At 42.7% G+C, this 15,982-nt stretch overlaps 1 protein-coding gene across 2 annotated transcripts in view; it reads right to left on the minus strand.

Moving 5' to 3' along the window:
- LOC128301886 (voltage-dependent calcium channel subunit alpha-2/delta-4) overlaps positions 1-15,418 on the minus strand; it is a 49,084-nt gene extending 33,666 nt beyond the window's left edge. For both annotated transcript variants that reach the window (XM_053038550.1, XM_053038553.1), the window contains exons 1-3: positions 15,276-15,418; positions 10,684-10,765; positions 1,412-1,522 (exon numbers count right to left, since the gene is read on the minus strand). In XM_053038550.1, the coding sequence (XP_052894510.1) occupies positions 1,412-1,522; positions 10,684-10,765; positions 15,276-15,418 (336 nt within the window). The remainder of the gene's footprint in view (positions 1-1,411; positions 1,523-10,683; positions 10,766-15,275) is intronic.
- Positions 15,419-15,982: the final 564 nt, after the last annotated feature.

The following is a 15,982-nucleotide window of genomic DNA, read 5'->3' on the forward strand; positions in this document are numbered from 1 at the left end:
AAAGGAATTAAATGCTTTCATTTAGCACTACTTTTTGTTGATTTATTACAACAAAATTTTCCATATCTTAACAACATATTAAGATACTTAAGGTATAGAAATGTTCTTTTACAAAATCATATTTACAATCACAGCCAGAATAGGCTTTACAGAAAAAAAACGTTCCACAATTTGGTCCATTAAATTTTCACCCATTAAGATTTGATTTCAATGCCGTCAGAAGGTAAAAGTAGCTGTCACCAACATATTTTCCCGCAGAGAACCCACTAACCGACGATGCAATTTAAATCATTAAGCATTCTCGTTCTCGAGTGAATCGAAATAAGCCTTACCGGGACCAATAATCAAATAAGCCCCAGAAAACCGATTGACTGGAGGAGAAAAATTGATCCAATGTTTTTTTTTTCTTGGGCTTTTTCCTTCTTCTTCCGTATACCATTTACTTCTTCGTGTACCCTAACTGGGTTCCCTTCGTCAACAATTGGTTCCCATACTATGAGCCAGTACGATTGCATGGTTAAGTCAAAACATCTCCCAATCACAATGGAAGCGAAACAAGTTTAGAGCGTAGTAGTAGTAGTACACCTCTACCTTGCACTTTTCCTTCCCTGTGCCTACAGGCCAGATAGCAAGAGAGGAGATCCTTCCACTCCGACCTCATTTATCATGCTTGCTGTACGGTGCCGTAGGCCATCAAAAAAAAGCACACACACACACACACACAGGAAACCCTCCTTCATGGTAAGTGGCATCGGGGGTGTTTTATTTTCTTTTTTCCTTCCGCTCAATGCAACGTTCGCAAACCGCTTCAGGCGATCGCTTTCTTCTTGGACTTTCTGTTTCTTTTTCTTGCAATCCCCCCAAAGCCTCGTGTTCGATAAGCTTCCCAGAAAACCCCATTACCCCCATCGAAGTGCGGTACAGGGGTAAACGGAAGTTGCACGAGGGTGGCCCGATAGCCTTAAGGCTAAATCCAATTTACGGAGAAATTTCCGTTCGAAAGGTAATCAAACGTTAATCTGACGCTGAAACGAGGAAGAAAGCCACTGCCAAATCAGGGCTCAGAGATCTGCACTGCACCGTCTTCCGAACCCGGTCTTCGATAGAGGGGAATTTTTCTTCTCTTTCTGAGGGGTCTTTTTTATGCATTGCCTTCCAACAGCTCAAACAAGCATTGCTGAGTAGTTTCATGCTATTGCACCACACCTACGTACCGCTTGAGATAGGTTGAAAGAAATACCTCCCCGTATCAATGTGTTCCAGGAGAATGGTGAAGCTTCTTAGACAACACCCGAAGCATTCTGAAGCACACCTGTGCTGCAGGTGTTTAGAGGAAGGTGTTCAGAAAACATTCGGTACACGTACGGTAAAAAACAAACGTTTCTCGCACAGGACGCATTGCGCTACTCACCATTACGGCGTTCATTTTGAAATCCATAAAGTTCTTCACTTCCCCCGCCAGCTCGCGCAACAGCAAGATACCATCCTTCCTGGTCACGTCCACGTCCGAATCCTTGAAGCGCTGCAAATAGAAAGAAAGAACGAAACGGTAAGCGACTGTGTTCTGTATTTAAACGGTACGGCATGAGGGCACGTTGAGGGGGGAGGCAACAAACCCATTTTAAGACGTCATCATCTAAATCGCTAAAACGATGATTGGCTAGAAATCGTTGCTTATGAATTTAATGCATTTAGGGAGCTTTTTTGTTAGCGGTGCATTTAGTATACAGATACCGGCAAATGCAATTCCATTTTAAACCATTAGCACCATTAAGCAGCACCGTCATCGAAGGCAGATGGGTTTTAAACCGACGATTAAAGAGCGGTTTATTCTTCTCTAGTCATCAGCGGTAATAGTTGCATTAGAGGACGTCACGACTTTCAAGCTCATCATTTAATAGATCGTTAAAATTAAAACTTGTCTATAGGATTAACTAAGAACTTAAGACCAACATCTCTAGGGTACTGTTTTTTTTTTTTTGGCAAATTTAATTAGTTTTGCTAATAGCTTTAAGCGCAAAAGAAACTCCGTGCAAAGCTGTAAAAGAACCCATCATACATACGCTTAAATTAAACATCATTTATCAATTGATGCATTACTTATAGACTGTTCCAAGATGATTGAATCAAAATGAATATGATTAATATCTTCCTCATATCTCGAGCTGCATATGCTGCGAGCTGCATATTTTTAATCGATTTACGTTTACTTTATAGGATTATGTAACGATTTTAATTATCTAGTTAATTTTGTTTTTCAATATTGGATTAAGTTCTAGGTAAGTTCAATAAACCAGTGACAATTTTAGAACCAAGTGCTACAAAATTTAGCAAAAAGGCCGAAGGGTTAAACGACTTGTTAATCTCATTATAATTGGCATGATTGTTTAAACCCACATACAGCAAATGCTGGGACTTAAATTGATTCCAAATGAACCACCAATTTATTTATTGCTTCCATTCATCGATTGCAATCATCATAAAACCTCCACGAACAGCGGCACAACATTGCAACAAAACATCCAAATCCCATTCCGATTCCTAGTTCAACCATTACCCACTGAACTACCAGCATCGTAGAATCATGTTGAATATGAATTGTAAAACGAATTAGTATCGAATGACATATTAATCTAATTATCAATCATATTTTATCGCTTATCCGTTATCAATCAAGGTAATTCGGAAATCATGTTTCCACGATCCCTCCGGAGCGCAACCGTTACGGTTCGTTAGTAGGAAACGCGTCAAAACGACACGACCTTCTATCGTCTCCTCGCGCCAAACCATCGTATGGTTTCGTGCCTTCCGCCATTTCATATCCGTGCCAGTAGGACATCGTTTTCCCCTAACACAAACTGTTTAACCGGTTGAAAATGAGAACGAGATGAGAACACGCATGTGGGATGACTTTACGCTACCTTTCCGATCCATTTTCCACAGTGTGCGTTACGGAAACAATCACGTGCCGTCGTAATGAGCACGTATGAGTGTAAGAACCGTCCAGAACCGTTGAAGGTTGGTTCTACCGCAAATTACGTATCGGAAAGGACACTCATTACAGCTTTTGTTCGAATCGACAGCACGGCCGAAAAGACAGTTAAAAGCGATGCGCTAATCGGTCTTTCGCCCATTGCCCATTGCCTTTCGGTAAGGGAACCGCAAAGAACCGGATGGTCGGGCCGATACAACTGTCCTGCCCGACAGAGTGCAGTAGTGCGTGGGTTTAATGTTGAAACCATAACCGATTGCGTGCGAGACGGTGCCATGCGGTAGTATCCTTCCCGTGTCTATACGAATCGAAATGGAATGTGGTCAGGCTGTGGCCTATTAGCACTTGCTGTAGACATCCGCTCGTTAGTGAATCTGCTGACGATGAACGTCTGGAATTTGTGTTATTATGTCCAGTTACTGCCATCGTTTCACTTGACCCTTCCCGCACAGCCTTGTAGCACAATAGCACAAAAGTGTCGAAGAGGACAATGGACCCAAGAGCATCAATAATGGGTGATAAACATATTGATAATTGTTTAAATTATTTAATGATGTTCTATTCATTGAATCGATTTCAATTACCGTTAATATTGTTTATTACAATCAGCTACAATAATATGTAAACACATTTAGCTCATTGTACACCAATCGGTTATAGCTTTAGCGCATGCCAGTATGCAATAAGGTTCATAAGTCTAGCCTCAATCGTCAAGCCAATTTCAGATACCAGCTTCGAAATTTCAAAAACCATATTAATCATATTTATTGTAAAAGTCCTTGACTTTGAAATTTTAACTTTAACTTTTTTTAATTTATATAGCCGGCATCTACTGATAACCAAACACAAATTCTAAGTCTAAATTTAATGTTATTTCTTGTTTAGAATGGTTTTCAAAGACAGTTGATAAATTATATCTTATTGCATTATCCTAAGAATTGCAAAACTTTATTGAAAATATTTGTGTCTAATGCTGTATATTCTTCCGCTAATTAATTTGCTACCAAAGTTTGGTGCATCAAAAAAGGAAAATCTTTTCGCATCTTACATTCAACATAATGTGTGCTCTAGTTCCCTTGCTATTGTCAAATGGTGGTCAAAACAATTTTTAATATTTCCAGTTTAACTAAACTGTATTTTTCCACAATCATCGGTACATCCTGTGTTAGATTGGTGGGTTTGAGTAAAGAGATGTTCGGTTCGGTTTAATTAGATCCTGCCTGCCAATTTGGTGCATACTTTTCGATCCGTCATCGTTCCTGCCCGGCCCCATCATCATCCGTCACCGGTGACAGCGCGCGATTAACGCTGACACCTGCCAATAAACCGTCGGCTTCAGCAAATTAATCCAAACACATTTCAACGCTCGAATACCAACCCACCATTGCCCCCTTACGATGTGTCTCGCTAGAACGTGCGAGCTCCAAGGTTCGTTGTAGAAATTTTTTCCGGTTCTCTTCCTTTCCGGGAACTGACTGTTTCTGTGTACGTGCAGCACTCTTCATTCGAACGAAAACATCCTCTAAAAGGGACTATCCTCGTCCTCTGCACCGGATGGATGGAAGACGCGAAGCGCTAATAACAATTATCCATTCAATTTGAATTTTAATGCCATAGAAATGATTTCACGGAAAATCTGCTCGCTAAATTTTGGTGTGTCCCAGCCCTTTTTCTCATAACCGTCAACTCGCTTCTTTCTCTCCTTCTCTCTCTCTCTCTCTCTCTCTCTCTCTCTCTCTCTCATACACTCTATTCCTTCCTATTTCCCCACAAAAAAAAACATTTCTGGAAACAATACAAACCCTCAAAGATGACCCATCCTTTCGTCCTTAACGGCAACCGCAGCGCAAAGCGGTTCGCATTTATTCGAACTGACAAATACACAAACGCACAACGGGAAAGTAAATGATGGGAACGTGAAAACACGAGAAAATGACCTAATGCAAGGTGAACGGGAAATACTCGACCGTTTGGAAAAACAACAGCTCGTCCTTCCATTCGTTGCAGGACACGCACGGAACGCGGAGACGGGAAGCTTTGGTGGATGGGCGAGGTGAATGGATTGGGTCGCCTTATGAAATGAAATACTCAGTTTCCTCTTCAACGCCAATCCCTTCTACGCTTTCCTTTTTGCCGTAGTTCCCGGAATTCACTCACCGTACCCTAGCGGAATGGATGGCGAATCAAGAGCGAGGCAATTAAAACCTACTCCAACTGTCATCCTTCTGCTTCTTGTTCTGCCACGGCCGCCATTTCAACACAACCTTCCGTTCAGTAAGCCCAACGTCCACCAATAATGCCGTGGTTGTCAATGATGAACGGAAGGGAAATGAAGCGCTGAGAAATTTTCCTTTCCATTTACCTGTGCACATCCGTTTCGGTTCCGTTCCGGTAAAATGGCAACGTGATTGGGTGGTTGTAGCGATGGGGAACCGCAAGAACGGGATGCGGTACAATACACACCTTTTTGCTGCCAGACAACCCTTTACCCTTGGCCCTGAGCACTTCAAAGCGAGTGAAAACACTCACGAACAGAACCGTCAAACCGCCGACGGGTACGAAAATGAAGGCTCCGCTTAAAGCTTTTCCATTTGAGACGAGTTTTGCTAATGACGTTTCTGTACAGCGAAAATTCAATTTACGGTGGGTGTAAAGAGCGTGTTGAGTGTGCCTCTTAATTATCAAACACACATTTCAAAAAATTATCGTCAGATAATGAGATAGCAAAAATGGATGCTGGTCATGGCCCCAAAATAACAGAGCAGTGGAAATAATAATAATATTGTTCACCATTTTACAATAGCTGGTGGTATTTTTTCAATAGCTGGTGACTGGCACCATAATTCCCTTTTAAAAACTACAATTTTGATTGGACATATAAAATTCCCCCACTTGAAGCTCCAGCTTAACCAGGTTTAATCAACGGAAAGCTTCATTACACCCCAACATAATAATACGGCAGGAATGTGAATCTCAGCAATGCAACTGTCTGTCGCAAACAGCTTGTTAGCGTGTTGTTCCAATCCACACGCCCTCGAAAGAAGTGTTGCAGCAATTGATAAAATTGTTTAAATTGCTTCCATCAACAAATCACCCGTAGCTGTAGCATCGTTGCATTCACCGCACAAGCAGAGATTTAAGGAAAACTCCAGGTTGATCTGCCAGTGGTGCTACGAGGGCGCATTCCCACACGAAGATAACCATCGTTGAAATCCCACTACCAGCTCAATTTACTCCATAATAGACATCTTGCCACGCGACTGGCACTGGAGCGAGACCTTCAACGCAAACGGTACCGGAGTGGTTTTGTGTCTAATACACCGTACGTCCTGCAACTCGCGACAGGATCTGGAGTAGATCTACTGCATCACCTCGTAGATTTCACCTCGAACACGGTTTGCTTTGCGCTACCAGTCACATGCGAACCGAAAGAAAAACCACTGCCCAATGAGACTTAATTTAGTGATTTGCCACCATCACCACCATCAGCTTTCCTCCACGAGTTATGTAGTTGGCAAAACGGTGCTCTACACAGTGCCGTCTTTACCTCGAGCACTCGATGACTCGGGCAGCATGGTACGGTATAGGAATTGGGACGAAATGGAGCTTACTTCTGCACACGGATCACGTATCACCGGGACAATCGTCGTTGCTAGCGGTAATGGGCGATCGCTAGCCAGTTGTTCGCCCACGGCCACCCGTAACCCCGTGGTGAGCTTTCCCTTTCATTCAAACAACACCCCTCCCATTATAGAGCACACGTTGCAGTGCTTCTGGCTTGTGTGGATCTGATAAAACTCACACAAATATACAAGCAGAATGTGTGTTTCTCCGCCTTTTTTTGTCTTCTTTCCAACCAGCTATGCAAAGACTAGCTGCTGAAACAACCCCAGCCGAGGTGGAGAGCACACGATCGACAGGCACGAGCCACCATTAATCTACGTCCCGGGGTGGATAAAATATTCAATATATATTCGTTTGCTAAGTGCCGGAGCGTGGCAAATATTTTATGCCATGCTGAAGAGCACTCACGGGCAATGCGCCGCACATAACCTGTTAACCTTTCCATTTGATCCGAAATAAAACACTTCAAAAAATGGGTGTTAAAAGATTGCCGAGATTTCGTTACCGCCTGGCGCCTGGCGTGGGCTATGTTGGTTTTTATTTGTAGCATATATAACACTTTAAGACATCAAATCTTACTTACTGGGAATGAGTATAAAATTGGATAGAATTGCGCCTAGTGATGTTGCGTGGTAGCTTCATCCGTAGGCAATAAGTTATCATTTCCAAACCACTGCTAGAAACTTGATAGACAATTATTGTATTTTGGATCTTACTGCATTTATTTCATTTACTTTGGAAAAAACATTTCTTATCATTGTTCAGTACAAACTTAAACTAAGAGCAGAGGTGTCAAATTAGTCTTGCGTCTAGAAGGTAGCTGTCAAAGGAATATCACTCGGTGAATGAGGAACTGAATGGGGACCATGATATATACAATCTAAAGTCCAAAACAAATCCTATTTTGGTTCGTCAACTTGAATGGAAAGTTAAAAGCGGACGAGCTTCCGAATGTCAAAACGAATACAAAAAAACTATTCTCCTTATGGCGCCATTGCGATGAATGCAAAAAATGTTAATGCTCTGTTTTAATCCAACTCCATCGGCAACAAACGTGTTTTTATAGTAAGGCAACTACAGAAAAAAAAACACTGCCGCAAACAAAAGCCCTCTCTGGTCAACAGTTCGACATGCGAAAGCCGCCGTGGCTAACGATGTGTAAGCAGAGGTAAACACCGAACACGATACATTAACCGTCTTCTAGCACGGCAACGGCACAGCTGGCCAATGCAAATGCGATCCGTTCGCACACCCATACACACTATAATGCTCTGCTCACGCTGTTGCACCTTTTCCGCTACAGCATCAATGCGGTGAGCGTGTGTATGAGCAGTGTATACAAAAAAACTACCACTTCCATCATTCCATCCCTCGACATCACACCTTTGAGACCTTTGGTTTGAGACACTGAGCAAAAAGACCGGTGCGGCGTTGTTACACGGCGAAGCGCTGCATTGCAATCAACATTTAACTCAAACACCTCATGAACACGTTAGAAATCATTGTTTTCTAGACTTTACTCTTATCTTCCATCTGCTGTGCAGTGTGAAAGTGTGTAAAGGCAGGAAATCGTGCTTTCACGTTGCATGTCGGCGTGTGAAGCCGAGGGAACAATAACTGACAGTGCAGGCCCAGTAAAGCGATGCTGAGTAACGCAGTTTTATCTCGTACGAAATTAGACTCTTTTCCATTTTGCTTTGATTAAACATGATGCACTACTGCATGCCCTATAAAATTCTTCCAGAATAAATAAATGCTTAACATAACTTTACTTATTGAGATACCTTCCGATGGAGACGCATGGTTGTTCACGTAAAATGGATACAAAACAATGAATATATAATTCAAACAATTACGTGTTTATTTATGTGAGCACCTCATTTTTATCGAAATAACAAAATTATTGATAAAAAGTTAAGCTTCTCTATTCACACGAAATATTTGACAGACCTTAAAATATAGGGAAAATTCATTCAATTGGATGGAGACGCATGGTGTTTTTCAGCCATATATATATTTGGCTATATTATTTTCTAAAATTTCTTTGTTATTCTAAAAATAATTTGTAAATCACGATAATGGCCTGTTGTTTTTAAAAGTAAATTATTTTATATGCAGCTTACTATACACATTGAAGACAAATTTAAAGTATTTTTTCTTCCCTTTTATACTTGCTAATCATTCTGGCAAGGTTCTTGTGCTTCATCTTGCCGTTAAACTTCCTTTGTGCTATGGTAGTTGCATGCAGCATAATACGAAAAATAAAGTACGCAATGTGCTTTCGCAAGAAACTCATCGATCTCAATGCCACCGCAACCAGATACATATACGAAGAGCCATCACGCTGAAAATTGGCTTCACAACGTTGCATCGCATTCCACCGTGCACGCCGAGGCTCGTTTCATCGGGTAACTAATTTCAAGCTAACTCTTATCCGTCCAACCTCGGTAACATACGGTACACCTGAGACTTCTGGCACCAGCAGCTCGTTCGCACACGTGGTAACTGACGAACGAGTTGTACCAACTTTCGAAGGCGTATGCTTTTCACCTTGCACACTCGGTCGATACATGGCATCGTCTTCAAGGTTTTCCATTCGCTTTAAACCCACCAGCTGCGGGTGGCACCAGCGTTCCCTCATACCACCCAACTGCAAGAATCACTTCAGATCCATCAAATTCTATCTACAGCCCAAGCCCAACCGACTTGGAGGTTCCTTGCGAGAAAATAAAGCCACACACACACACACTCGCCAAATACGCCCGGAAAAGCCCGATGGACATAAAATCGATTCCTACGGGCCGTGAAAATCCGTGGCACATTCGGCTGCACGGCGTGCAGGTAGCACAAGTAACGAGCCATATCCTACAGCGAAGCACTGCGTCTCATTCGTCCGTTTCTTTCACCGCCCGCCGATTATGCCGATGCGAATGTGTAGTAGCGACATCACCCGACACTACACACCGTTTCTTCTTTCCTTGGTGGCCGGTACGTGCGGGAACACACACACACACGTGAAAAATGGCCGTCGGCGGTGCGCTTTTCCAAACGGTTGTCGTGGGAAGGTATAGAACGGATGGTGGGAAAGTAAAAACTTTCAGCACATATCTTCCACCTTCCGCTTGTCCCGGACACACTTCGGTTCCGATTTCCTTACATACATGTATGCGTGGATGCCACATCGAGATATCTTTACTTTCTGGTAGAAAATTTCCCACAAAGCTTCACTCCATCCGTCCACCGACCGGAACGTGCATGAGGGTGGGGTTTGTCCCGAAAATACACTCACCAGTGCTACCTACAACTACACACTAACAAACGTACACGTATACAAAGTCTCGCACACGAGTCTCGCATCAGGACAATGGTGCTCCTCGCATGAAGGGACTAAACTGAATATCGGGTGGAAAATGTAAGCTTTCTCGGCAAACTAGCAAAGCTGTTACATACACCGCCAGTCAGCCAGCCACTAGAAATCTCTGCGAAAACCCTTTTATTCCTTACCCAAACCGTACCCACCTGCCAGAGTAAATCGAAAGGATTTCGGGTCGCTTCGTCAGTACCTTCCCTATCCCTTCGCTTTATTGCGCTTGACTAATCTTGACCCGCTTTTCCTCACCATTGGCGTTCAGGGGCTCCTGGAAGGATGGCACACATTATTGGGTCTTCAGGTAAAATGCCGGGAAATGCTTTGTTGGCTTACAGCGCAAACCGCATAGCAGAATCATTTAAAGGACCGTCTCGTTTAACAGTTACCAACCTTTCATATCTGGCAGGTAGACCCTACCAGAACCGACAACATCGGTTGGCCAATCAATGGGGCTGTACGACAAAACTACAACTCTGCTAATCCTCCACCATGGGGGCAGCAAGTCAACGTGGGAGGGAGTCCCAAAAATTAACAAGAAGTCCTCTTTCTTTTGTACATCAGCAGTAAGCGACAACCAAAGCTGCACACAAAATTAATCCTTTTCGCTTTCCAAAAGGCTACGAGCTGCTGCTGCTGCTGCTGTTGAAAGTTAAAACGGAGAACAGAAACACACAGGAACGATGAACATGATACTTACATTTCTGATGTCGTTCACTTTGGTAAACTGTCGTCCAAACTCCCACAGATCGACACCGAAACGGATGGCCCAGTTTCGTACTCTGCGGGAAAGAAAAAAGAGAAGAGTTTCTGAGTAAAAGACATTTGGTTTGATATGAAAGCGCCCCACGTCAAGCTGCACACTTCCCAAGGACGAAACAACAAGTTCGGATATCCTTCTTCACTTTGCGTACTGTTTGTTGGTGTGTGTGAGTGTGAAGGTGAAATTTATCATGTCCATTATCGATGAAATGATTGCAACCTCTGGCCGTGTGCACCGGGGAATAAGCACCCACCCAGCAAGAAACATTCCGGGCACTCCTGGGGAAGCAGCTACGGATATGATTGGCTTAGCCGGTTTGGTTAGTGGAGAAAACTTTACCCACAAGGTGGCGTGTGGTGGCAGTGTGAACACGGTGCGACAAAACCGAGCGATGTAATATCTGTCAATATACTGCAGTGCCAAAAACGGCACCCACCCAGTGGCCGGAGGGCAAAGACAGTACCAAAACCACCAAACACGCGCCACCAACGAACGGACGGAGCATTCCTTTCTATTCAAATTCCTACATAAATTTTACCAACCAAATCTTCCTACTGGTTTGGGGATGGTGGAGGGTGGTGTGATGGGTGGAAACGCATTTTCGCGCTATGGGATGTTCTTTGCAATTCGCACCGAAACATACACAAACTAGCACGCACGCGTGTGAAGGCGTGTGCTGTTGTCGCACCGGATGGCGCACACTAGCCCGTCGATCGGAAGCTACCAGATCTACCATAACCTCAAAGCCTCCGAGCTATAGGAACAGTATCTCACAAAAAAAAGAATTCACCAGGATGCAAAATGTATCGATGGTGGAGAGGTTGTGAAAGATTTCCCAACTCAACCTCGGTTTTTTAGCCTTCCAATTCTCACATGCTGGAGGCAAGAAGATGTAGAGTGGTAGAGAGTGGCATTTCACACTATACCATGAAACACGTTCACAGAGCGACACACGTTTCCGTTACGGTGGCAAGATTTATTGAAAATTCTTTTCACTCAAAAGCTCCAGCTGTCAGCCGCAAGTAATCGGGAGTCCAGGCAGTCTCTAGTACCTCTCCTTCCTTCCCACAGCTGCTCTTTCTTTCTCTCTGTCTTCCTTCCAGCATGCTACACCCATGCTTAATGCACAATATTCGGTTTTACCAGCCAAACCTGCCACATACGGCAGTCCGAAAAGGACGCTTCCGATGTACACTGCTCACGGAAGCAGCCCAGTCCTGGCGTTTTCTGTGGTTTGGCTTTCAATTCCGGCCGCAAAGCCACTTCTAACCGGCTCTCTTTTAAATCACTACTTTACTCCCCATCCGATAGTGAAGTGGATTGATTGGATCCGGACATTGATGAAAATGCTACTCCTGTCCAGTGGATGATTAGTTCGTGTGCAATAGTGTAGTCGGACGGCTTGCAAGTGACAGGATATGTTTCTTTGGGAATCATGGCCAAAAAACGCGGCAAGTCTGTGTACAATCGTATCTAAGGATGCACCTTTAATATTAATTTAAATTTATAGTAGTGAAAGTAATACTCGCAGCCCGTTTATGTTATCAAGCCGTTATCAAGCGTATTTGGAATTAGTTCATGATTCCTTCTAAAGTGTATCATGTGGAACAAATACATTTTGATTACGTAGAACAATAAGTAAAATATAAAATATAACTCATTATCCTTCTCATTCGTATATGGTGGGACCTAGCTAGAGATTGTTATTGTGAACTTTCCTCTATAAACAACTGTGGTTAAAGCCATTGTTGAGGGGCTATAAGAGAAACAAATGGAAAGACTAGCTGCAAAAAGTTACTTTCATTGAATAAAAATGCAATCTATCTACACCACTAGTATAATATACCTTGTTTACATTAATAAAAAACTAATTATACAACATTAAACATCCCCACGCGATGCAGGTTCTTTAAGATTTTTCACACAAAAGGTTTATGACCAGGGCACATTTCAACTTTAAGACAGACTTTAAGTGCATTCTACATATTTCCCTCCAATATTACTCTCTCCTACCCTCTCTGTCATCTAAATCGATTTCCTTGGCTCATATTTTTTCCAACCTTAAAAAGCGATAAAACGCTTTGCAAAAAGTTATGACCGTTACGACTGTGAAAATTCGCTTGCTTCCGGATGGTATTTTCTTTCTTTGTTGCGCATGACGCTGGTGCAAATAAAAAATGAAAAACAGCACGAAATAATATTAACGTTATAACCCAATAAAAACAAAGAAACAACAACGGTGTCCTCCGGTCTTGTTTTCTTTTATTGCCTTGCACGCCCCATCAATCTTAACATCGGTTGCTCACATTTAGCTTCTAGGCTGGGCGAAACGAACGCGCGCCAAAGATGCAAGTGACGTTTCCATTTGGACGCAACAAACAACCGTCAGGTGATGGTGAGGAAATCAATCGCATACGTATTACGTAACATAAAGCTGCTGGTCGTAATGCCGCTGGGTGTGTTTGGAATGTTTTACCAATATTTTTTGCAATCTTGACTGGCTTAATTGTAAAGAAATAAGAACAACATTGTTGCTGGACGGTCGATAAACTATGAACGAGCTAGTTCTATGTACGAACGAGTTTGGAAAAGTGCATCCCAAAAATGTGGTAATCAAGGCAATCACACTTTCAGGCAAAAGTGTTAAAGTTGCTTACTTATCTAGCGCTGGAATGCAAATGTATTTCTCTAATGCAACTTTACGCTCATGTTAGTGGAGTAAAAATGCCCCAACGTACAGCCTTGCTTAGTTTCCATTTATTGTAGATAGATGCATTTGCATGTCTACACTATGGTCGGGAAACGAACATCAGTGTAATGAGCTTTCGATAGTAGACAAAGATAAGATATTTACTTCCTCTAGACGACTTACTGCTGAGTTGTGTTTGACTAGCACGCCAAAATTTATGCAAGAATGGCTTTGTTTCCAAAGAGCCAAAGAGTTTCATAGTTTTCGCTCATAATCCTTCCGAACTAGTCCGTAACATAGTCCTAATGTTGGTAATTGCATACTTTCAGGTATTACAGATACATCCAGAGCTACCTAAATCATTTACCACGAACGAATATTTCTATTCCATCTTCTTCTCTTAGATTTAACTATTGAACAAACTTCCAGCACGCACAGAATAAGCGAGCTTTTTGGGCCGAAAGTCTTTATCGAAACCGCGAGAATGTCTCACACCGCACGGATTAGCAAGACAACCAGGTGGTCAATGAAGAATTCGAAACTTCTGCTCGATCGCAACGCTGTAGTGCACTTGAGAGCGAAACACGGCTTTGAACTAAAGCCGAAACGCAACCACCGCGGCCAAATTCCCCATAAAGCTGACGTAAGGATGCCCAAGACCTCACAAACCATCCAGAGACAACACTTCCCCAAGGTGATTATGTATTTTTTCATGAATAAATATAAATCTTCACGAAGCCTAGTCTGCTGCATCAAACGAAAAGCGATGAGTCCCAGTAGTGCAGAAACACTTCACCGTCTTCACGTTCGTATGAAGCTCTCTGCACTTTTGTCGAGATAATTTAAACAATTTAAACTTTACCACTATCCCGCCACGCGTCCCAATGGTACTGAAAAGGGCTGGCCCTGGTTTCTGCACACTAACAACCCTACAGGGAACACGCCCAACAATCGGGATGCGGGAAAAGGCAGAACGCGTTACGTGCTCAACCCCTCGAAAAAGCTCTCGGTCCGTACGAGAATGAAAAACATGGCGCTGCAATCTGGCGGGGAGTTTCAAACGATAACAAGGATTTAGAGGAACGCGAGTGGAATAAAGCAACGAATACAAGTCCCCTTGAAGCAGTCGTCAGGATGGGCAACTCCGTACAGATGGTGTGGCATGCAATTGTTACAATCGATTCATAATACTACCACAATGGAGATGAGTTGCAACAAAACGAAAAACAATATAACGAAATCAATTGCTGGCAAGAGAAGGATCAACTGGGAATTGAGAGTTCAGCTACACTGCAACCAGATAAATTCATGAGCAACAATTGACCTACCGATTTTTGATTTGTTCAGATTACCATTGACTTGTAATTGTGTAATTACTATGCTATACTTTAAAAACTTAACACTTAACAGATATAAAAACATTTATCTTTAAAGTTGATCCTCAGCTTTAATGCTCTTATATAACAACTAATATGTTGATTCAAATAACCCTGCATGATATTACAATCTACACTGGTACATTAAGCATATTAATGTTTCTTTTTATGAAAATAATATTCTTTCAAAGTTTTGAGTACAAGACCTGCACTATATTATTCTTAAATCAAAAAGATTTTCTAGTTTTCTAAACTTTTATATAATCTTTGGAATATCATTTATGTAAAAAGTTTTAAACCTCTAGATATGCCATACACTATGTTGAAAGAGGGGGTTCTATTTGGGAACATGATTCAATATTTTCACTAGCATCTCTTAATGGACACATAAACCTCGTACAATATAAAATGATGTTTCCTTCAACCTTCTTCAATATTTCCCATACCCTCCACATTACACTTACTCGTTGTGCGGTATATCCTCATCCGGGTCGGCATTCACTGGGGCAGGATCCAGCGCAAACAACAAAGAAACCAGCAACAATAACGATCCCGTTAGCAAATGGCGCCGTCTCCAGCGCCACCACCTACTCTGGGGCAGCTCCATCGCGCACCGACCACTTCCGATCGGGGATCGGGGACACACCGTGCAGGATCTCGATCGATGCGCTCTGTTTCAATTTCGTGTTACACTCAGCCGAATTGGCCGTTCTAAATAAAAATAAAAACACACACACCGCACACAACGCGCACTCTAACAAACACTGTCCGGACAACCGCTGTACACCCGTGAAGCAAGCAGGAATGCTTTCCTACGCCACAGAAACACGTCGTAAGGTTTTGGAGATGAGCTTCGGCTTCTTGTGGGCCAATTGTAGACTACCCTACTGTTTTATGGTTTATTTATCTTGCTTTACGACCCAAGGCCACAGCCAGCGCCTCGGAAACACTCACACGAGGGAGTAAATGCATTCACCTCGCGGTTTAGTATCGCGAACCGGTCACAAACCACATGTCTACAGAAGGACACGTTCACCCACAACACGGCACGGCAAGTATACGTGGGAACCTACACAGTAGGGAAGGTGGAATGAGAAGATCAGAACACATTGGTGTTTATCAATAAAACATACAATTTAAATATAAATTACACCCTACGCGTACCCACAAC

This window comes from Anopheles moucheti, chromosome 3 (genome assembly GCF_943734755.1).
Source record: "Anopheles moucheti chromosome 3, idAnoMoucSN_F20_07, whole genome shotgun sequence".
Taxonomy (NCBI): Eukaryota; Metazoa; Arthropoda; class Insecta; order Diptera; family Culicidae; genus Anopheles; species Anopheles moucheti.